The 24,516-nt window shown below is 37.7% G+C and overlaps 1 protein-coding gene across 1 annotated transcript in view; it reads right to left on the bottom strand.

Annotated features, from left to right (window-relative positions):
- Nucleotides 1-22,807, bottom strand: part of LOC137648053 (uncharacterized) — a 30,755-nt gene extending 7,948 nt beyond the window's left edge. Inside the window, exons 1-3 of the mRNA XM_068380996.1 lie at nucleotides 22,324-22,807; nucleotides 10,577-11,404; nucleotides 9,842-9,997 (exon numbers count right to left, since the gene is read on the bottom strand). Coding sequence (XP_068237097.1) covers nucleotides 9,842-9,997; nucleotides 10,577-11,404; nucleotides 22,324-22,425 — 1,086 coding nt within the window. The 5' untranslated portion in view covers nucleotides 22,426-22,807. The remainder of the gene's footprint in view (nucleotides 1-9,841; nucleotides 9,998-10,576; nucleotides 11,405-22,323) is intronic.
- Nucleotides 22,808-24,516: the final 1,709 nt, after the last annotated feature.

The following is a 24,516-nucleotide window of genomic DNA, read 5'->3' as shown; positions in this document are numbered from 1 at the left end:
ATTTATTTATGACTAGCATAGAGGGTCATTCATTGTTGTGATTCCATTTATTTATGACTAGCATAGAGGGTCATTCATTGTTGTGATTCCATTTATTTATGACTAGCATAGAGGGTCATTCATTGTTGTGATTCCATTTTTAAATGACTATCATAGATATTCACCCATTGTTGTGACTCCATTTTTTTAAGACTAGCATAGAGATTCACCCATTGTTGTGATTCCATTTTTATGACTAGCATAGAGATTTACCCATTGTTGAGATTCCATTTTTTTTAAGACTAGCCTAGAGATTCCCCCATTGTTGTGATTCCATTTCTTCCTGACTAGTCTAGAGGGTCACCTACTGTATAGGTGTGATTCCAGTTTGTTTTGTCTAGCATAGAGGGTCACCTATAGTTGTGATTCCATTTCTTATTGTGTAGCACAGTTGTCATATATATCGTTACTTGTTTGGACGCATTACAACCGGACAGCCTAAGCTCACCCATTGTCATGACCCTGGTTCTCTAGTTAGGGTCCAGTTTAATTACTTGCAAGGCTTACTATTTGGTGATAGTTCTTTCTCGAGAGGCATTTTTTATAGCCTTTGTGCATTTTCCCCAGCTCCATCTTCATCCTTCCTTCCATGAGACTCTTGCCTAAGGCTAAAGCGTCTTTCCCCTCCGTGTAATTTCTTGCACGGTCAGCGTCGTACCTTGTGCTGTTGAGTTTGTTCTTGTCGCTGTCTCCACAAGAAATTAGCAAAATGACTGCTGCTGAGATCAGTGCATTTGTGGATTTGGCAGAACGACAAGGCTATGAGGGGGAGGCATTGCGAAGGTATGTGCGGGAACTCACGGATGAAGCCAATGCCCGGAGAAGAAAGGAGCAAGAAAGGATGCAGAATGCGAGAGAAATAGCGAGAGCGTATGAATTAAAGAAGCAGGAAATAGACGCTCGATTAGCCCTGCTCAATAACTCGCTACCTCAACCTAATGGTGCCAACGACCAGCAGGACAACTGCAGAGAGAACCAGTGCCTTGAAGGAGTCACCAAAGATCTCCCTACAGTGGAGTTCCAGATAACCACGCCTAATCTCCATAGGAAGTGCGGACTAGGGGGAATGAGCGACATCGGACATGAGGCCTATGATTTGCGCTTGGGTCAAGAGCCTATGACGGTGGTACGAGTGCTCCTCAGATGCAAGAAGGCTCCCTAAAGCTTTGAGGACGAGACCTGCAGGGGAAGACGACTGGCTAGGCACCATTAACCTTAGGGAAATACCTTGGCTAAGTGAGGAGGCCCAAGAGTTTTCCTCCTCCAGCAGGAAGTCTGAGCCTCATACGCCAGAAGTTAATTCTGGTGAAGGTGTGCTGCATCCTACCACAGGGGATGGAGCTATTTCCAGTACCATGCCAAAGGTCTCAGAGGAGGGCCAGGAGTCTCCCCCTTCCAGAAATGAGTCTAAGCCTCGTACCCAAGAGAGCTCCCCAGCTAAAGCAATGATGCTTCCCACCAGGCCAGAGGTCTCAGAGGAGGACCGAGGGGAAACACCCATAATTCCAGAGACCCCAAGGAGCCAAACAGAGCCCATCAGATTTCAGCTGTCGGACGAGATGCTGGAAAACTACGGGGAAGCTGCCGATTCAGACGAAGCAGAAATGATTACTCTCTCAAAGGAGAACTTCCTGCAGAAGGATGGGGTGCTCCTCAGAATCACCCAAGGCCCTCATGATCCTGCTGAGGCCCTGTGCCAGCATGTAGTTGTCCCCCGTAATTCCCGCTTGTCGGTGCTATGAATGGCCCATGAGGGACTGGGAGGGCACTCTGGAGTGAAGCGCACAACCCAACTGCTGCAGCCTCATTTCTTCTGGCCGGGCTTGCAGAAGGGTGTTGAGGCTCCCGTAACCTCTTGCCACCCGTGCCAAGTCATCGGTAATTTAAAGGAAGTAGTGCCAAGGGCATCGCTCCAACTCAACCCACTGACATTCCTAAGGGACCATAACCCAGCAAGTTACTTGACTGAGGTACATAGGAAAAATAAAGGGCTCATGAGGTGGTGCATAGACCTCCAGAACTACAACTGGAAGGTCAAGCACCTAGAGCTTAGATGAGAGAGATGTGCTCTCCAGGCATTAGTGCTCAGTTCACAGTGCCATGTCCCCAGTAAGTTAATTTATTTTGTATGAAAAAATGTTAATTGGCCTTGGTGTCTCCCCAGGTAGATAAAGTTGAAGAGCCATTTTGGCTTCATTATTTACATTTGATTTATTTTTATTGATTTATTGTATCCTTTTGCATAGATGTCAATTTTCTTTAATTTTATGACTACCACTGCACTAGGTCACTTAACTTTAACCATTTTTGCATTTTAATTTTCAATTTTGCATTTTTCAATTTTTCAGTTGCTGCCTCACAGCTAGCATACTTATTTCTACATGGCACTCAAAGTTAATTTACTATCAAATTAAAGTAAAATTATGACTCTAGTTGCAGCTTAAGTATTAATTCATTATCGTGGTGAGACTCACTGAGGAAGGAGTCATTAAAGCTAGTGGCTTCAGACCTTGCTTGCAGAGTTCTTGTCCTGTTTTAGGACAAAATCTCTGCTAAAATGGGGGGCTGTTAGTAATGGCGGTCATTGCGCCACCTTTCTACCAAACAAAGACCCCACCAGCAAGGACTTCGTCGGCCGGCCACGAGTTTTGGGACCCTACCCAGAGTCTCACCCACCCCCCAACCATCCTATACCAGTCTACTCCCCTTTGAGGTCTTATTTTTCAGCCATCTTTACTTATCACGTGGCGATGTCAAGATCCCAGGAGAAAGAGGAGGTCTATGGATGGGGGTGTCGGGACACGTGACCAAGCCTGACCAATAAGACAGCGGTCAGGCCAATCCCCCCTACCACCCCCAATTGGGGGCCAAGTGGGGTTGAATCTACCCAGGAAGAAATGGGTATCTTTCTTCGTGACTCAACCTCCATGAGGGAACGACATCTTCACCCTCAAGACATCAGGGAGGCAGGACCTCTGTTTACATATCCACCACAAGGGGGGAACCAGAGTCCTTTTTACTAAGGAAAGGTGTCTGATTTTGAAATCCTCATTATCCTTACCCAACCTCCCATCCCTTCCAGATCACATCCCATTTTTCCTTTTATCCTTTAAAGAAAGATCCTACCCACTGAACCTTTTAACCTATTCCCTATACCCAAACCACGTGTGCCGTTTAGTCCTAGTCTTAATTAATTCACCCTGTGACAGTGTTGATTCCCATGTGTAATGTTTAAATCCCTAAGCATTGCATTTTCATATAATTTGCTTAAAGGTTTTAACCACACGACTTCATCGTGTTCCCAGCCGGTAGAAGTAAGTGTGCTGTTAATAATTTAATTTATCTCCCTTTCCAGGGAACGTGATTGCTGTGCTGAAGTTTCATCTACGGTCCACCAAACTCCATTTGAAGCTCCTCGTGGCTTAAATTAAAATATAATTATCTGTTGTGCTCCCCTTTCTTTTATTAGTTTTTATTTGAATATTGTTGTAAATACATATATTTGTCAGTATTTCTTGTCTTATTGCTGACTGGCAACCTTTCCCATTATTATTTTTTTTGTTATGGCCCTTGAGTCCCTTAAGCAAGGCCGGACTCGAACCATGGGCCCGTAACAATATATATATATATATATATATATATATATATATATATATATATATATATATATATATATATTTGTATATATATATATATTTGTATATATATATATATATATATATATATATATATATATATATATATATATATATATATATTTATATATATATATATATATATATATATATATATATATATATATATATATATATATATATATATTTATATTCAAAATGGCCAAACACTAAGATTTTAACTAAGATTTTTGGGCTCAAGCCATGTCGTCCTGATGGAAGCTTCCTATAGACAGCTTTCTGAGGGATATTTGGTTACAGTGATACTCCAAGAGAATTGACCATAGGTCTCCAGAATTCTAACTCCTGGCGCGAGTATCCTTAAAATTTTCCTTGAGGATATTGCATAATATCAGGGGACGTATATCTTGATACGACACATGGCAATCTTCACCCTGAATAAAGTTTTCGCTCTGAGGGGGAAAAGTGGCGAAATCGAAGGGGAGCCGTTATCAAGGTTACCCTTCCTCCCCTGCTATTACAAAGCCGAAAATGGCGGCTCATTCCTTATTCAGCAGCGCTTTCGCACGGTGTATCTCCCTGCTTATCTAGTGTTCTAGACTGCTATTTTGAGGATTTTAACATGCATTCTCCAGCATCTTCTGCCTCTGGAAAGTTGAGTATTTAATCTTTCCTGTGTATAATTTTTAGCTCCCTTCTCACAGTGAAATTAGGATAATTTTAATGTGTTTATCGGAGCATAGCCAGTAACCGGAGGCGCCATTTTGGACACTGTTGTTCGTCATACATGCCTTATTTAGTTAGCAGAACGACATTCCCGGTATTTAGCTTTAATGAATTATAGCTATTTAGGCAAAATTATACTAGTGAAGATAAGATCATGCACATATTTTTCCTCTTCCTTAAATGTATCGATCGTATACGTTAGAGTCTCGGTGATATAACGTAGCCGAGATCTCACCCTGCGCTGGGCTAACCTAGCCTACGCGCTTTACTATACTTTCATACATTATCCCCGTTTACTCTCGTGTATCATTTTATCAATTCAACAGGAGATAATATATCTCCTAGAATTAATTATATAATTCTATACTCGTCTCTTCCGGAGATTTAAGGGTAAACCCTCCTTCCCTCTGAGTGCCGCCATTAGGCAACAACCCTATCTTGGTCTTGCCATAGAGTAGTATACTTTGGCTTGACTAGGCTAGTGTTTTTCTGTCTTCCCCCTTGCCGGCGAATATCCCGGCTTGGTTTTACGACAGTAACTCAGAGTATTCAGTCTTTATGCCGACAACTCGGCGGCCGGGGGAGTAGTCACTCCCCTGTCGGCTTACAATTGCAGGCATAGGAAGCTTAGCTTCCCTAGTCTGCATCTGAAGTGGTAGTACGATGCCGCCACCTTCTCCCTTGCGATCTAGAAGACAAGTCTTTTTTCGGCAAGGTCCTGGGCTGAAGAATCTATATTCTTCTGCCGCCCAGGACGGCGCCGATACTGAAACGATGTTTCTTTTGTGACTGTAAATGGCCGGCAATCCTGCCGCCTTCTCCCGACACAACATACAAGACCCTTTCCCTGCCCCTCTCTGTCCTTTAGCGATAGCCTAGCCATCGCATGTCTTTTGCCGGTGTCCTACAATCTCCCCGCTTGCCGGATAGACTGTGGTGCCGACCGGGCTCCTACATAGGCAGCTTGATAGTCACTATGACCTTCCGCATACGGACGCAAAGCTCCAGGAAAGGTTGTGCCGGCCATGATGGCTGCCGGTGGGAGACCCTTTGTCTTTGAGTGATCTTCAGTCCTCCCTTGGACTGCCATCCAATCCCTGAAATCAGCAATAGAAGCAGATCTTGTGGCTGGGTGGAAGCTAGAATGATTCATTCCCCCCTTTCATTTGAACCCTCATTCTGGAGGAAGGCAGTAGGGATAATAACACCTACACCCTTATCTATTGTACTAAACTATATTAATAAGGCAGCCCTTCTCTCCATGCTTTCTCTCTCTCTGTCGGCTAGTGCTGTCAGGTACTAACCTAGCCGGCAGCATGCTGGCTAGACCGGTGCCGCCAGGTACTAGCCTAGCCGGCAACATGCCGGCTGAACTACAGTATATGCTTATACAGTAGCCAGTATTTCTGCAGTATAGTACATACTGCAGGCAGAAAACTATAGTATATATCATACAGTAGTTTATTTTTTCCAACATACCCTGTGTATCCTTTCACAGTCTATTGTTGAGACCAATCTTATATTGAAGTGAAGTATTCCCTCAATACACTGATGAAAGTCATCAGATCATAATTTACCCCATAATATTAATACTTTTATGAAAGGATCAGTGCTAGTATACACTAATTCTAACTCTAGAAGTTAGAACCCTTCTCCTTTGATTTTCCTTTAATAAGGAAATTCTAATATTAATATTGGGAGAGGTCACAGCAATTGGCTGGACAGGAGGCACAAGTATGCATCTTTCCTATTTCCTTTCTAGCTTACTATCCTAAGCTATAATGGTTAAGATACCAAAAAAATTAACACATGACATTTTTTATTTATCAAGTGTGATAAATTACCGCATACTCATTTCACTTTCCTTTCTTTACAGGAGGTGCAGAAAGTGAAATGTGAGGTGATCTAATGTAACCACAAAAGTAGGAGCTTTTGTGGTCACACTATGTGTAGGTCTCATGCCGCCTGCGTTGTTACCACCGAAACCTTGAGGTATTGGGATCCCAAGAACTGCAACGTCTGCTTGGCCTTGGTGGCCGAGGGTTTCGGCGACCCCAAGTCAACGGAGTTGGGGGATGCAGCATGCGAAAAGCTTCGGAAATGGGTACAAGGGTTCCAAAAGAACTCTCCTGGGCCGTACCTTCCCAACGATAGGATGCGAAGCTTGCTGTTCCCGAAAGCAACAGCTGATGCCGTCGTACCCCAGGCACGACCCGGGCCTCCCTGCATCCAGATCGCAGTCGAGGCTGATGTTACTGAGGCATTGCAAGGCATGGACATCCACCAAGAGGAAAGGATGTTTGAAGTGTCCACGGACACGAAGAAGGATCTCCTTCGGGACGATCCTGAGGAAGAGTTTATTCTACCACCCGGAGGAGATGAAGACTACGACTCAATGGAAGCGGAGGAGCCCCCTCTGGCCGTGTTGGCAGTAGAACCGACACCGTCTACATCTTCGGCTCCTACCCCTTCATTGGACACAATGGGTCAGGCAGTTTTGGCCCACATTACCGCCCAAATGGAGAATCTACGTAAGGAGAACGTAGACAGGGAAGCAAAGATGACAAGAGAGTTCCGCGAAACGACTCGGACCGTCACCTCCCGAGGGTCTTACAAGCGACCCAGAGTACAGGACCTGGAACCCTGCTCCGAGACCAATCCCTGGAGGTATGCAGAGTTTATGTCGATCACCAACAGAAAATTCTGCATTTCGGAGAAGTTGGGAGCCATCCACCTGGACGACATTGAGTTCTGGCCAAACTTCAACAGTTACAGTAAAATTATCTTAATGATTTTTTAACTGATTCTGAGTGGCCACTAATCTTTTCTTCCCTTTCAGGTAGAAAACATTTTTATCTGTATATGTTGATATTATAATTCTATTACAAATTTTATTACACCTTCTGTTCCATTTGATTATCGATTTAATAAATGGTGAAAGTGTAATTGCGTCTTATTTCACCCCACATGTAGCTAAATAAACTTAGCCGGAGTCTTTTAGTTATTTTCCTAAGTAAAATTCATACCTAAGGTACTTAATCATATGAACAAAAAGATCTGAATGATATTTATATTTGTTCCTATATGAATACAAACCTTGTGCTTCTATCGTCAAGTATGACATTTCCCTGCAGGGGCAGGAAGCCCTAACATTTGTTCCATGCTTAGTGGTAATGACGTATAACGGTATCGTCATATATTTCAGTGGTCTGGATGACCATATAGAAGCTAGCTCAAGGTTGAGGCACTTATACAAAACCACATATACAGTACTTTCAAGTAATTCTCTGGTAAGCTTCCATCAGGACGACATGGCTTGAGCCCAAAAAACGGATTTTGAAGCAAAGCGAAAAATCTATTTTTGGGTGAGATGGCCATGTCGTCCTGATGGACCCACCCTCCTTTTCTAAGAAAAGGATTATGTAATAATCCCCTCCCGAAACTACTATATCTGTAGCACCATGCTCAATGCTACAAGGAATGATCCCCCATTTTGGGCCCTGTAATAGTAGGATAGGAAGTGTAACCTTGATAAAGGCTCCCCTTCAATTTCGCCACTTTTCCCCCTCAGAACGAAAACTCTATTCGGGGTGAAGATTGCCATGTGTCGTATCAAGATATAAGTCCACTGATGTTGTGCGATATCCTTAAGGAAAATTTTAAGGATACTCGCGCCAGGAGCTAGAATTCTGGAGACCTATGGTCAATTCTCTGGGAGTATCACTGTAGCCAAATATCCCTTAGAAAGCTGTCTATAGGAGGCTTCCATCAGGACGACATGGCCATCTCACCCTATAATAGATTTTTCGCTTTGCTTCAAAATCTGTTATTTGGATAAAACTGTAGGATGACTGTGTTATTTGTGAGGAACTACACACAGATATGGCTCAGACAAAGAATCAAGAATGTTTGGTTAGGGCTGCAGGTACGACTTTGGCTCCCAAACCCTGGCTCCAGGCTGGAGAGGCCATTCATTGCCCATGCACCAATAGTGCAAAAGCTTGCATTATAAAGTAGAAATTCTGTGCAGTTGGACAGAAAGATAGAGGCAAGGAAGTGAGAACGGAGGTAATGTTGCTGCTGTTCTTAAAATATTCTATTGTAATTGTTCAATACTTCTCTTAAAGTTCATTTATATCCTTGTTTCCTTTCCTCACTTGAGTTATTTTACCTTGTTGGAGCCCTTGGGCTTATAGCATCTTGATTTTCTGACTACGGTTGTAGCTCAGATAATAATAATAATAATAATAATAATAATAATAATAATAATAATAATATAATCTCTGCTACAGTAGCATTGATGTTGTACTTTTCTTACTAGTTCTAATTATTTTCTTTTCTGCATTACTGTATTTCGCCAGTAACAAGGCAAAGTTTCTCCTTCATCGTTGGGTAGGTAAATATAAGGTAAGTCCTAAATCAGGTTAAACTCAAAGAGCAAGTAAAAATACAATATTCAGTGACGTGTTTAGAGAGGTATTGACTTCCATCCTCAGGCTAGTGTGGTTGAAGCGGTTCTGGTAACGTCCTTACTTATAGCAGTTCTCGCTTGTAGGAAGAGGCGGCGAATTTACTTTGGCCACCTCCTGTGCCTGGTGCTGAGACACTAGTGACGCAAACGCGGCAGAGATTTCTTATTGGGTGAGGTGCTCGGCGGGATATTCTGAGTCTCATTCAGGCACACCGCCTACTATGGAAATCATCTTGGCGAGAGCATCCGCCAAACATAACACAGAAGTCAGAAGTCGATAGATAGAATGGTTACTCATCACCTATAAGTGAGCGGAGTGTAAGCCTGACTGAGACTCTGCCTCTCTCGGTGAAGGCCTCAGCCAAGGAAAATTGGCCACCCTGCTTATGTTACTACTTGTTCGGCCACCGGGGTTGGAAGTGGTCTATGTAATTTCCCTGCCTCTTTCTATAAGCCAGGGCTACCAAATACAAGATCATTACCAGCACCACTTCAACCACTCCAGCCAGAGGAAGGGAGGCGATACATCTTGAAACGCGTCACTGAATATTGAATATTGTATTTCTACTTTTGTGAATTAAACCTGTTCTAAGACTTACTTTGGATTTACCTACCCAACGATGAAGAATGAGTTTTGCCCTATTACTGGTGGAATGCAGTAATGTAGAAATGAAAATAATTAGAACTAGTGAGAAGATAGAGTACGAAATCAATGCTGCAGAGGTAGAGATTATATTCAATGAAACTTGCATTAAAGGGGGCTCACCACTGAAATAATAATAAAAATAATAATAATAATAATAATAATAATAATAATAATAATAATAATAATAATAATAATAATAATAATAAAGGCGAAAACGGGATTGCAGACTCTCAAGCAATACCTACAGCGAGACGCTTGAGGTTAACTGTTAGGTTGTAATTGAATAATTGCCATATTCCCCTCTGCAACCTTGTTCATACTTACCGGTACTTTTATTCCATCACCAGGTGGTGTTCCTTCGTTCAGAGCAGGGAGCAGAAGTCGTCCATTGACGAGAAAAAGACGAGACCACCTGTGTATTTCGTCCTCTTGAAAGATGGCATAAATAGGCACCTGTGACTCGGCTAAACGTTTGATATCCTGAAAAAAGCATGTATTTTTTAAGATTCAATTTCAGCTTTCTTTCTTTTGACAACCAGACTCATAGTTTATATACCTCTGTAAATATTATTCTATTCAAATAAATTACACGAAAAGTGTTGCAATTTGCCCATGAATGAATATACATACATGATTATATATATACATATATATATATGCATATATATATGTATATATATACATATATATATATATATATATATATATATATATATATATATATATATATATATATATATATCTGTATATATATATATATATATATATATATATATATATATATATATATATATATATATATATATATATATATATATATATATATATACATATGTTTATATATATTTGTGTGCGTGCGAGTACATACTTGTGAGAAAACAAAATCATTTACACCTAACTGGCCTTCCACTTGTATTTAAATGTATAATTTCTTCAAATGTACCTTGTACACTTGTTTGTACACTGATAGGATACATTATTACTATACCATAGAAGGAAAGCCTATTTTATTATTTCAATATTAAAATTATGATTAAAATTAACTGGATTCTTCCTTACCATACTGAAATGTACCAACATGGACGGGCGAGCCTTTGTCAGTCTTTCCTTTTCTTGTTTAATGATGGGTTTCAATTCCTCTTGGAAATCAAGCAGCTCTTTACAGGCAGTTGTAATCTCTTCGGGAAAATCTGTAGCATGAAATGAATCTATCATCTTTTTCAAGCGATCATTGGCCTTCCTTACTTCTTCAGCATTTCCTTCACTTGTCCCAGCCAGTAAAGGTTCCAATTTCTTCACTAGACGCTGATGACTTCTCTCCTCAGAGCAGTGTTTCAGAAAAAAGTTGTGCATCCTAAACTCGAGCTGGAAGTCCTCTGTCATGGTGTCAATATCCTTCTGGATATTCGTAGCAACCTCATCATATTTCTTCCTAATTTGATATAAAGCGTCAGTCAACTGGAGGACCCTACAGGTGCCCCTTGGGGGTAGAGGATGATCTAAAACCAAGCAGTTTTCACAGACCCAAACATTACAAGAACGGCAGAATAACACTTTAGGGCTGTCGTGGGCGTTACACTTCCAGAGTTCGTCGTTAATAGGATGATTAGAAACATCACCAAACAATACAGCCCTGTTTCCAGAGCCGAGCTTAATTTCTTTAGTTTTACAAACCCGGGTGAGTCTTAATAGTTGGTAATTCACGTGCAGTTTATCTTTTGTGTCACTTTTTTGCCTTTTATGGCATTCTGGGCATGATTTCTCTTCGACAAGCATGGCCTCGATGCATGAAGTGCACATTGTGTGTCCACATGAAAGGTTTCTGGGCATATGGTCATCACAGTAATTACTCTCACATCTTTCACATTTCAACAACGGAACCACAACCTAAAAAAAGTTAAAACTTAAATTGTGCAATCTATAAATGGGAAAATAAAATCTTTAATTTCAGTTGTTTAAACCAATGTTATGGTTTGAATGGTTTGATTTAGTTTTTATTTTAATAGTATATGAATGAAGGAATGCAAGAGACAATTCAACAAGCCATTTAGAGATGAAGGAATCTGTTTCAAAACGAACTATTATAACGGACTCAAAGACGTGAGTGTACTATTGCAAAATGTAAACAAAAAGTATTGTTCCAATGCATTCATTCATTTTTAACTATAAACAAATACAAATAAAATGAACATAAGATTACATATGTTTATGAGTATACAAAATTATATGAATGGAGTGCGTATGAGCACGTGTTTTAAGGGTAGGCCTATGTTAATTCTTTTGAGCTACATTCAATTCCCAATGCTTCTTCGATATTACTTCCGTTAGCATTTAAATTTTCACCTCTTAATGCTGAGCAAACGTTAAACAGATCTTAAAATTATCATATAAAGAATCAAGCAATTTTTCGACTAACAAGACTCTTTAGCTATGGAAAGCAGCTTTTCTAGGAGAAGGAGACTCCAAAATCAACCCATTGTTCTCTAGTCTTGGGTAGTGCCATAGCCTCTGTTCCATGATCTTCCATTGTCTTGGGTAAGAGTCCTCTTGCTTTAGGGTATATTCAGGTGCACTATCCTATATTTTTTTTTCTGCCTGTTTTTTTTTAATTGTGTGTTGGGTAGGCTTAATAGAAAGGCCATGGGTGCCTGGTGGTTTATCAAGAAGTTGTCTTTTCCCTGTTTCTTTTCAAAACCAACCTTACTCTCCTCCCTTCAGCTGAAGTGGCTATCCTGGAGGGTATTTAGCCTTCCATGGTGTATCGGCTCCTCCACGTTGTTCAGTTTTTCCGACGTTTTATCCATAGTCTATGGATTTTATCATTCACTTTATTTATATTTTTGTACATATTGTTTTTTTATCATTACTGTTAAATCAGCTTCTAAGTATGATGCATCTTTTTTATTAGCTTTAATTCTTATGCTGTCTGAAGACATTGAGTGAAATCTGGAACAAGTATGTCCTAGACTTCGTCAGTGTCGTCTACTGAATTGCAATATTCGTGGTCTTCCTGCAAATATTCAAGACCTTACAGTTGTGTCCAGACAGTAAGACATTCTTTTGTGCACTGAAACATTGGTTTATGAGGCACTCATCTGAGATTTTTATAACTGGTTTTAAGAAGCCAATAATTTCGAAACGGGATGCCATTCCTAAGGCCAAGGGAATGGCTGTGTATATCTGGACTGAGTACCCTGCTTCTCATAAGCCCTGATATGAATGTAGATGTCATGAAATTCAAGTAATAAAAGTTTGTGGCATGCATAACAACTATTTGTGTTCGATCTATTGGAATCCAGACATGAATAATTTTATTTTTGATTGTCTTCTTACCATTATGGCTGTGATACAAGAAGATGATGGATAGTCCTCTTTTTTGTTTGTTGGAGATTTTAATGCTCATCATATGGAGTAGTTGAATTATGTTTCTCCTGCTGATCTCCATGGCTTAAGAGCTTTGGACTTTGCCCCTAAATAAAGCTGTGAGCAAATCATAAGTAAACCTACTCACAGGTCTGGTAACTGCTTGGACCTCTTATACACCAACTCTCCTGGCATTATAACAAGTAAGGTTGATTCTCCAGTTGAGACATCTGATCATGCCTTGATTTCATTAATAGTGATGACTGAGCATCCTTTTCCTGATGTATCATACTCATGTAAGATTTATAGGAAATATCAAGCAGACTGGAATGGCATTTTGAATGATCTTTTGGGCTAGAAATAGTCACATTTGTATAGTAGTGTTGATACTGTTGTTCCTGTGAATGAGAATCTAGTCATCACTATTGATAGGCATATTCCTTCTTGTGTGCTAAGGTACCGAGTGAAAGACAAACCATGGTTCAATGACGATTGTAGACATGCTTATTTGGAGAAGTAGGAGGCCCATTATCTTTGGAAGGGTAACAGATCAGATATGACTTAAAATTACTATACTTATCTTGAAGCTTTTGCTCAGAGAGTTTATGCTTCAACTGAAAGGAATACAATTTAACCATAAAAGAAACCTTTTTTTTGGTACAACCCGGGAACATAAGTGGTGGACTACCCTTAAATCTGCGGATTTTGTTTATATGTATCAGCTCCTCCTTTAATTGAAGCAAATGGCTCTGTCACTCACTGTCCAAAGGAAAAAGCAATCGTTTGGCTGATGTGTTTGACACTGAGCAGAGGAATGAGAAACTAGATATTCCTCATTCCTGTTTTCCTGGGGTAAACAAACTAGTTTAGCTTTCCAAGCTCACGAAATTGAAGCTCTCTTGATGGACCTTGATGCTTATGGAGGTGTAGACCAAAATGGTATTTTTCTTTTGTTTTTCATGTCGACTGCATATTTATTAACTCCAAAGTTATGTGTTATTTAGAGATTGTTACCAAGAAGAGGAGCTTTAAGCATTTTTTGGAGAATTGGTAATGTTACTCCATAATGAAAATATGTTTGTGGCAGCTCAAGTGCAACTGCTTCCCACCCAATTTTCATAACTTCCATGTTATCTAAATTTTTTTCAAAGCCTTTTGGCAAAATGTATTAATTGGTTTGCTGAAGGTAATCATCTGTTCTCTAGTTTGCAACTGGGTTTTTGTAAAGTCCTTCGAGCATGTAGTGCCCTTCTTACAATCTCCAATGCTGTACAGAAATCCCTTGATTGTGGACAGGAAGTTTGTGTGATTGGCCTTGATTTTAGTACTGCATATGGCCATGTTAATCATGAGGCACTTGTTTTTTAAGCTCAAACAGTTGGGAGTGGGTGTGTCATTTCTTGGCATCATTATTGAATCTTTAATAGATCATGAAGAGTTGATGATGGGCACCGTAGTGAGTATAGGAATGTGATATCTGATGTTCTTCAGGGTAGTGTTCTTGGCCCACTACTTTTCATACTATATACACATGACCTGTGGTTTGGCCAAGAAAATAAGCTAGTTACATTTACAGATGATACTACTCTCTTTGCATCAATTCCATCTCTTGAATTTAGATCTGGTGTCACTGAATTCACTAATAGAGATCTAGCTAAAATTAGTGCATGGGGCAAATTATGGGGCATGAAGTTGAATCCTAACAAAACTTAAAGTATGATTGTAAGTAGGTCATGGACAGTGGTTCCTTAACATCTGGATTCAGCGTTGCTAATTTTTTTTTATTTTTTTTTAACTCCGTACAACTCTTTAAAACTTTAGGCATAATTGTCGACAACAAATTTACTTTTGAAAAACACATTAGGTCAGTGACTCCTTTAATTGAAAAAAAAAAGGATTATTAAGAAATTCCTAAGGTTTTTGGTACTCAAACTATCCTGAAGAAGTGTTTTAATTATTTCATTCTACCATGTTACCAGTACTGTTTTCCTACCTGGTCTTCAGCTGTTGATTCTCATCTTAATTTGTAGGAAAGGAACCTTCGGTCTATTGAAATTTCCAATTCCTGATCTATATATTAATCTCTGGCATAATCGTTCATTTATTTCGTTATGCCTGTTGTATAAGGTTTTTCATAATTCTGATCATCCTTCACATTCAGACCTTCCCGGACAGTTCCATCCTGTTCGTTATACTCGGCATGCAGTTAATTCTAATAGTTATACCTTCTCCATCATAAAGCTCAATACTACACTGTATTCTAGAAGTTTTATTCCAGCTGTGACCAAGTTGTGGAATGATCTTCTTAAACTTGCAGGAAGTTTTTTTATGCTGTAAATTATTTTAAAATATTATATTTCAATTCTTTATTACTTCTCATAGCGTTTACTTATTGCCTTATTTCCTTTCATCACAGGCCTATTTTTCCTTGTTAGAGTCCTTGGGGTTATAGCATCTTGCTTTTCCAACTTTGGTTGCAGTTAGCTAATAATAATAATAATAATAATAATAATAATAATAATAATTCCCCCAAGAACAGTTGTCAGGATACTACAAAAAAGGTGTGTCGCCATATACAGTTTCTCTAATAATTTTCTCTTACTGTTGCTATTAATTTTTCCCTTACGGATCGCGTGTCTTCAATAGAAGCTTAATATCATCTTTAGAAATAGTTACGTTTAAATTTCTAATATTGCGAACCGAATATTTGATTAATATGTTTAAGTTTACAAGTTTTCGAAAAGCTTCACTATCCGTTATGTCGTCATAAATTCATTCATTACAAGGTCCTGGCACTGGCTGTTGACACGGGTTGACCTAAATTAGCGTGCGTGGTAAAGGACGGAATAATTAATTAATAACAGAAAAATCATCTTCAAATAATAAAACAAAATACAGAGTATTGGTTTAAAAGTTTAAAATTAGAAGAAAATTATATAGACGAAATAGATGTGAAAAGATAAACAGTGATATAAAACAAAGGCTGAAGTCACCGAACAACGTGTCGGAGCTGTAGTGAAGCGAAAAGGTGAAGTGAATAGAAAATCCACGTAAGAAAAACCAGTAAATAAAATGAGTTCACAACAGAGTAATGAGATATGCATGACTGCAAAAATAATGTTAGAAAACACGAAGAAGGACTAATATGCGACGAGTGCGATATGTGGTACCAGTGGTACCGTACCACGCCATGTGCCAGAAAATATCCAGAGCTACGTATAGGGCTCTTAGAGAGCACGAAGAACTAATGTGGATTTGTAACAATTGAAAACAAGAATTAAAGTGCAGTAAAAATAAAATGAAACAGCTAGAAGAAGGAAACAAAATATTGAACGAAAATCTGAGAGAAATAGCAGAAAAAATGGTAAAAAATGAGAGAAGAAATTATCGAAGAGGTGCTGAGGACGGTGAAGAATGAAATGATGGACGAGGTCGTGAGTACAGTAAATACCAGGTTTAGCCAGAATGAATTTGGAGATGTAGGACAAAATCAGGTAGAAGTAGTTAAATCAAAAGTACTGCAGGAACTACAAGAAGAGGAAGAAAAAAGGCGAGTGTGCAATTTAGTGCTGTATTATGTACCAGAAAGTGAAAGGGAGGAAGCAGAGGAAAGAAAGACTGAGGATACTAATTGGTGTGAGGATATTTTCAGAAATAGTTTAGAGCTAGAGCAGATAGAGATGGAACAGGTAATAAGTCCAGGGAAGTGAAATGAGGGAGGGAAGGGATGACCTAGGTCAGTGCTTATTAAATTTAAGAATGAAGAAATGAAGTGGAAAATCCTAAAAAGTGCTAACAAACTAAAACATGAACGGAATCCTTTGAAGAAAAGAGTAGGTATAACAAAGGACATGACAAAAAAGGAACAGAGGTTATGTCAAAACTTAGGGAAGAGCTCAAAGAAAAACAAAATAATGAAGAGAATGGCTGCGTAATAAAAAACGGAAAACTCCTCAGAGAACAGGGGGCCAGAAAAAGGAGGTAGAGATAGGGCCACAAGAAATTATCATTATTATCATTATTACTAGCCAAGCTACAACCCTAGTTGGAAAAGCAAGATGCTATAAGCCCAAGGGCTCCAATAGAGAAAAATATCCCAGTGAGGAAAGGAAATAAGGAAATAAATAAATGATGAGAACAAGTAAACAATAAATTATTATAAAACAGTAACAACGTCAAAACAGATGTCCTATATAAACTATTAACATAAAAAACAGATATGTCGTATATAAACTATAAAAAGACTCATGTCATCCTGGTCAACATAGAAACATTTGCTCCAACTTTGAACTTTTGAAGTTCTACTGATTCAACTACCCGATTAGGAAGATCATTCCACAACTTGGTAACAGGTGGAATAAAACTTCCAGAATACTGTGTAGTATTGAGCCTCATGATGGAGAAGGCCTAGCTATTAGAATTAATTGCCTGCCTAATATTACGAACAGGAGAGAATTGTCCAGGGAGATCTGAATGTAAAGGATGGTCAGAGTTATGAAAAATCTTATGCAACATGCAAAATGAACTAATTGAACAACGGTGCCAAAGATTGACATCTAGATCAGGAATAAGAAATTTAATAGACCGCAAGTTTCTGTCCTACAAATTAAGATGAGAATCAGCAGCTGAACACCAGACAGGAGAACAATACTCAAAACAAGGTAGAATGCAAGAATTAAAACACTTCTTCAGAATAGATTGATCACCGAAAATCTTGTAAGACTTTCTCAATAAGCCAATTTTTTGTGCAATTGAAGAAGTCACAGACCTAATGTGTTTCTCAAAAGTAAATTTACTGTCGAGAATCACACCTAAAATTTTAAAAGAGTCATACAAATTTAAAGAAACATTATCAATACTGAGATCCGGATGTTGAGGAGCCACCGTCCTTGACCTACTTACAATCACTACTTTGAGTTTTGTTAGGATTCAACTTCATACCCCCACAATTTGCACCATGCAGCAATTTTAGCTAAATCTCTATTAAGGGATTCACCAACCCCAGATCTACATTCAAGCGATGGAATTGATACAAAGAGAATAGCATCATCTGCATATGCAACAAGCTTGTTTTCTAGGCCAAACCACATGTCATGTGTATATAGTATGAAAAGTAATGGGCCAAGAACACTACCCTGTGGAACACCGGGTGCCCATCAACAACAACTCTTTGAGATCTATTATTTAAAAAATCAATAATAATGCTAAGAAACGACCCACTCACTCCCAACTGTTTGAGTTTGAAAACAAGGGCATCATGATTAACACGGTCAAAGGCAGCACTAAAATCAAGGCCAATCATACGAACTTCCTGACCACAATCAAGGGATTTCTGTACAGCATTGGAGATTGTAAGAAGGGTATCACATGCTCTAAGGCCTTTATGAAAACCAAATTACAAACAAGGGAATAGATGATTACCTTCAGTAAATCTATTAAGACGTTTAGCCAGAAGACGTTCAAAATCTTTAGATAATAGGGGAGTTATGGAAATTGGGCGGTAATCAGTGGGATTTGAGCTACCACAAACACATCTAGAGGAGTAACATTACCAATTCTCCAACAAGTGCTAATAGCTCCTTTTCTTGTTCAATTGCGCAAAATAACAGATAACTTTGGAGCTAAGAAATCTGCAGTCTTTATAAAAAACAATGGAAAAATACCATTTGGGTGTACACCTCCATAAGCATCAAGGTCCATCAACAGAGCTTTAATTTCACGAGATCGAAAAGCTAAACTAGTTAGTTTAGGCTCAGGAAAACATGAATGAGGAACTTCAAGTTTTTCATTACTCTCTTTACTGTCAAAAACATCAGCCAAAAGGGTTGCCCTTTCCTTTGGACAGTGAGTGACTGAGCCATCTGGTTTAAGTAAAGGAGGAACTGTTGCATCTACACCAAAGACTGCAGATTTAAGGGTAGCCCACCATTTATGTTCCTGGGTTGTACCAGAAAGGGTTTCTTTTATGGTTAAATGGGAACAGAAAAAGTATTGTATACGGATCACGCAACAGCCCAACAGAAAAAAAAAAATACTGTAAGAGAATTAGTTTCAAAATGATAAATATACAAGGCATAAAACAAAAATACATAGAAATGGAGAGTCTCCTAAACGATAGCTTTGATATCAATATAGTAGTGCTAACTGAAACACAACAGAAAATAGATAAGATTAATATAAGTGATGGCACAATTAAGAAGGAGAGTATGAGGGATTTTAAAGATAAAAAAGGAGGGGGGTTAATGGTGATATACAAAGACGACAACGATATAGAAATGGAAAAAGTTAATTCGAAGAATTTAGATATATTAGATGTAAAAGGGAATATCATTAAAAAGAAAATGAAACTTATTGTAGTATATATGGATTGTGGTGGGGATAGGGAAGGTAAAGAAAGAAACTTAGTGATAAGAGCAGAGTTAGAGAGAAAAAAAAATAGAGGAAGTGGAGGAAGATGAAGCCCTAATTATAATGGGAGATTTTAATGGTCATCTAGGTTTCTTGGGATACCAAGAGGAAAATGAAAACGGAAAGAAAATTCTCGAGGTAATAAATAATAAAAACCTTATATTGTTATATATAGATGAGAAATGCAAAGGAATATATACGTGGGAGAGGCGATCAAAAAAGTACCATAGACTTGATGTTGGTAAATAAAGAAATGTATGAATACCTCGATGAGATGAACATAGATGAAGAAAAGATAAAGTAGATATATCTGACCACAATCTGGTTGAGGTAGAGATCAGCGTAAAAACGAAATTAGAAAACTACAAAAAAAGGATTTTGGAAAGAAAGTATATATTACAAAACAGACGAAGAAAGTCTTAGGGAATATAGGGAAGAATTAAATAATAATATAGAGAGCAGAGATGGATAAATTTGATGAAGTTGTAGAAGAGGCAGCAAAAAGAAAGCTACAAGCAAAGTACAGACGGAGAACAACTAGAAAAGAGAAAGCAAAGATAGAACCAGAATGGAAGACCAATAAAATCAGAGAGGAAATAAAAAAGAGGAAAAAACTTAACAGAGAAAAGCGATACCTACAGGAGAAGAAAGGGGAAGAGCGTCTCTGCTGTATAAACAACAAAAAGAGAGAACGCAGGTCGTAATAAAGGAAGCAATGTGGGAAAATGAAAAGAAGAAGGCTAATGAAGTAAGGAAGGATAGCAACAAAATATCAAAAAATATTGACAAACTAAAACGGAAAAAGGAAAAGGAAGAAGATATACCATCATATGACGAAAATGGAGAAAAACTATCAAAAAGAAGTAGCATAGGAACTAATGGATAGGTTCTGGGGGGAAAAATTAATAAAAAGCACGACAATAAAATAAAAGAGGTATGGAATAGTGAAGAAAGACAAAGATATATAGAAAAATTAAAGGAAATAGAAAAAGAAGAAAATTCATTAGGTCCTCATTCCCTATAGAAACAAGAGAGCACATGGATATGATAGCACCATTGAAAAGAAAAATAACACCAATGAATATTCCCAACTTAACAGAGGAGAAAGTTAAGAAAATTTTAGGAAAAATTAAAAATAAAAAGGCAGCAGGTCCACATGAACTGAAACCAGAATTATATAAAACTATAGCAAATGACAGCAAATGTTTGGAAATCATTACCAAGTGCCTACAAAATGAAACAGAAGGGAAGAACAAGCCCGAAAAGTGGAAAAAGTCTAAAACAAAAATGATAAAAGAGGTAAAGAAACCCACAGTAAAAGATTTAACACCAATTGCCCTTACAAATGCTTCATACAAAATATATATGGCTCTCATGAAAGATGAAATAGAAGAACACCTAGAGAGAAATATGGAGATGGAAGAAACGCAAACCAGGTTCACAAAAGGAGGAAGAGTAGAAATTAACATATTTATTTTACAATACTGTGTAGAAGAAAGTTACAAAAGGAAAGTTTGATAGTAATTTCAATAGATTTCAAAAAAGCTTATGATTCTATAAAGAGGGAAAAAAATAATAGAAATTATGAAAGAATATTGAATACACCCAAATGTAATACATGCATTGGAAGAAATCTACGCAGGAGACAAAACCAAAATAAACATAGGATATGAATTAGAAAGACTTTGAAGTAACGAGTGGGATAAAACAGGGATGCACAGGGTCAACTACTCTATCTAAACTAATTACATATAAAATAATAAATTAATTAGAAAGAAAAGGAAAAGGCTTTGCAAACGAAATAATAAAGATTAGGGCACTGTACTTTGCAGATGACGGTCTAACTGTATCAAAAAATATAGTAGATGCTGAAACAAACATAAGAATACTAGTAGAAGTATGTAAAGAATGTGGGTTAGAAATAAAAAAAAAAAATAGGTCATATAATTATATATAGTATGAAAGAAAAACCGGAAGAAATAAAGGGTATTAAAGTAACAGATAGCATAAAATACTTAGGAATAGAGATAGAAGGGAAAAGAAATATGTTTAAAAAACAAAAGAAGAAAATGATGGAAAAGGCTGAAAAGCTAGTCAACTTAACCTACTCAATTATTCCGAAAAGCTGCCACAAAATATTAATAGGAAAACCATTTGGAAAAATGTAGCCTAACCGGGAATACTATATGGCACAGCAGACAGTGAAATAAAAAGATTACAACAGATTGAAAACGGAGTAGGAAGAAAATTTTGGGAGCACCACCATATGCAGCAGTAGCAACACTACGGGGAGAAATAGTAATGTCCGAAATGAAGACTAGGATAGCAGGAGGAAGGCTAAGGTTTGTAAAAGGGATAAAAGAGGGGAGAAATGATTTGCTGAAGAAAATTCTGGACGAAATGAAAGAAAATGAAAATAACAGGTGGATGAAAGAGACTAGGAAATGGATGAAAGATATGGAAATGAACGATAGAGCCTTTAGGAGAATGGGAAGAGAAGAGCTCAAGGCCAAGATCAGAGAAGTAGGTGGTAAAAATTGGAGCGATGAGATAAAAGAGAAAAATAGTTCAGAAATATACAAACAAGAAAAAGGTTAAATAGGAGAAGAAATGTTTTATGATAACAAACCCGATTCTATTATGTATAGAGCTAGGGCCAACTGTTTGAAATTAAATGATAGGAAAAGACATGAAGTAGGAGGTAGGGTAGAATGCAAGCTATATGGGGCAGTTACTGAAAACCTCGCCCATTTCATTCTTGACTGTCCAGACCTCAGCGACGAGAGAAGAAAAATAGTGGAATTACAACAGCCGTACGAAGAAGAAAAGAAGATAATAGGAAACGTGCTGTTTAAGAAAGAAGGAATAGAGAAAAGAAAAGAATATATTTATCAAATGAGGAAAAGAGAGAAGAAAATAAACAACTAAACTGAACTGAACTGAAGTGTATAATTGTATAATTTGTATGAATAAATAACAACGTACATAACATTTGAAACTATGGCTGTCTAAGACTCATTTGCATTGGTACTTACCTCATCGTGAGCTTTCAGAGTTTCTTTTATAATATTAATATCCTTGTCACAGCCTGTGTTGACGCAGCCAATATTATCGAGAACCATGGCCGAGGCCGCCATCTCGCGTTCTATTTTGCCTTATAACTTTTCAATTAAATCACTACTTCTCACAGACAATCTCAAAGAAACACCTGCAGCGAACACGCTTAGGTATCTGCTAGCCGAGTGGAGAGAGTTCCTTAGGTTATATGCTCATTGTGGTGAAAATTGGCAACGCTCCTGCCCGCGAACGTCCGTGCGTAATACGTGTACATTCTCGAGGTGAGTGATGCATTGTGGGAAGTGGTGCTTGTTGAACGACGTTGCGTTGTGAACAATGCTTTTCATTTCGAATGAGGCTTTTGCATTTAAATAAGAATATCTTCTATACTACCAAAGAACTTACAGTGATTTCAAATCCACAGAAGATAATGGACAATAATGACGGAAGACTATCTGAATTCGAAGCTTACGTACCATTGCGCAACATTCATAACGGTACCCAAGCAGTTTAATCATCAAATTAGGAAAAGATTTTGACCTTTGGTTACTATCGAATACGTGTCGTTTCCAAGTGACTGTACCAGTTTACCACTCCAAGACTAGAACAACCGATATTCAAATATTGCACCACTTTAGACATGATATATATATATATATATATATATATATATATATATATATATATATATATATATATATATATATGATTGTGCATTTGTGGGTTTGTGTTTATTTACTGTAAGGGCATGTAAGAGGTCTTTGTCATGCAGTGTACTAGAAAAAAACTGCATTTGCTGTGATATATATACACACTCACACACACACACATATATATATATATATATATATATATATATATATATATGTATATATATACATATATATATATATATATATATATATATATATATATATATATATATATATATATATATATATATTATATATATACATGTATGTTTGTGTGTGTGTTTATGTTTATATACATATAAGTATGTGTGCTTGTCTATTTACAGTATATATATATATATATATATATATATATATATATATATATATATATATATATATATGTGTGTGTGTGTGTGTGTGTGCAAGTGTATATATATATATATATATATATATATATATATATGCGTGTGTGTGTGTGTGTGTGTGTGTGTGTGTTTGTAAGCATTTGGAAGCTTGTGTGTGTTTGTACACAATGCTAAGATTTACCGCCAGGCGACATATCTTACAAATCCATGTTTGCCAACGGTTATATTCGTATAAGTAGATGAGCAACCTGTCGAGGTAATGAGAGCTTTGGGTGTGGAGGAAATGCCTCTCTAAAGCTCGATGAAGTCACTCACTGGAATTATTATGGACCGTCAGGGGTCACTTGCCTTCCTTAGGTAGGCATTGCGCATCACAAGGAGCTGGCTATCCTTTGATGAACCTAGCCAATGAATACTCTCTGGATTTAGTCAGTCAATAGAAATAGAAGATGACAGAATGGCCCACAGTCCCAGGTGTAGTGGTGTGCTGAAAATCTCGAGGTTTTATAAAAACTAAAGAAGAATAGAACATTGGTAATTGGAATGTTAAAACCATGAATCAGATTGGGAAATTGCAGCAAATGGAGAGTAAATTTGTTAAATATAGTTTGTTTATCTTAGCCCTAAGTGAAATACGTTGTAAAGGGATTGGTAAGTTAGACCATATATATATATATATATATATATATATATATATATATATATATATATATATATATATATATATATATATATATATATATATATATATATATATATATATATGTAACATAGTTGTTATATATTTCTAAATTATTTAAGTTTTTATATATGTATAAGGTTAAATATAGACGTATTGTTATAAGGTTAAGTATAGACGTATTGTTTTCTTTCTTTAATAGTTTGTCTCTTCACTGGTTGTTATGTTAGTGTTTATAATGGACTAACGGCTGTTTTATATTTTCAAGTGGTGTGGGTTACGTAGCTGCGCTCCTGCGTGTACGGAGGTATGGAGGGGCTTTTTGGAGGAGGGTTCCTCAGTGTGTTTCTGAACCTCCAACCTTGAAGGGCACGACATTTGCGATTGGATCTATATTATTCCACGCCTTTGCAGAGCCACATTGTGAAGCTGTTGAGCTTGTTTTGGATATCC

This window comes from Palaemon carinicauda, chromosome 1, assembly GCF_036898095.1.
Source record: "Palaemon carinicauda isolate YSFRI2023 chromosome 1, ASM3689809v2, whole genome shotgun sequence".
NCBI lineage: Eukaryota > Metazoa > Arthropoda > Malacostraca > Decapoda > Palaemonidae > Palaemon > Palaemon carinicauda.
Note: the sequence above shows the minus strand (reverse complement) of the source record. Positions and strands in the feature narration are given on the sequence as shown.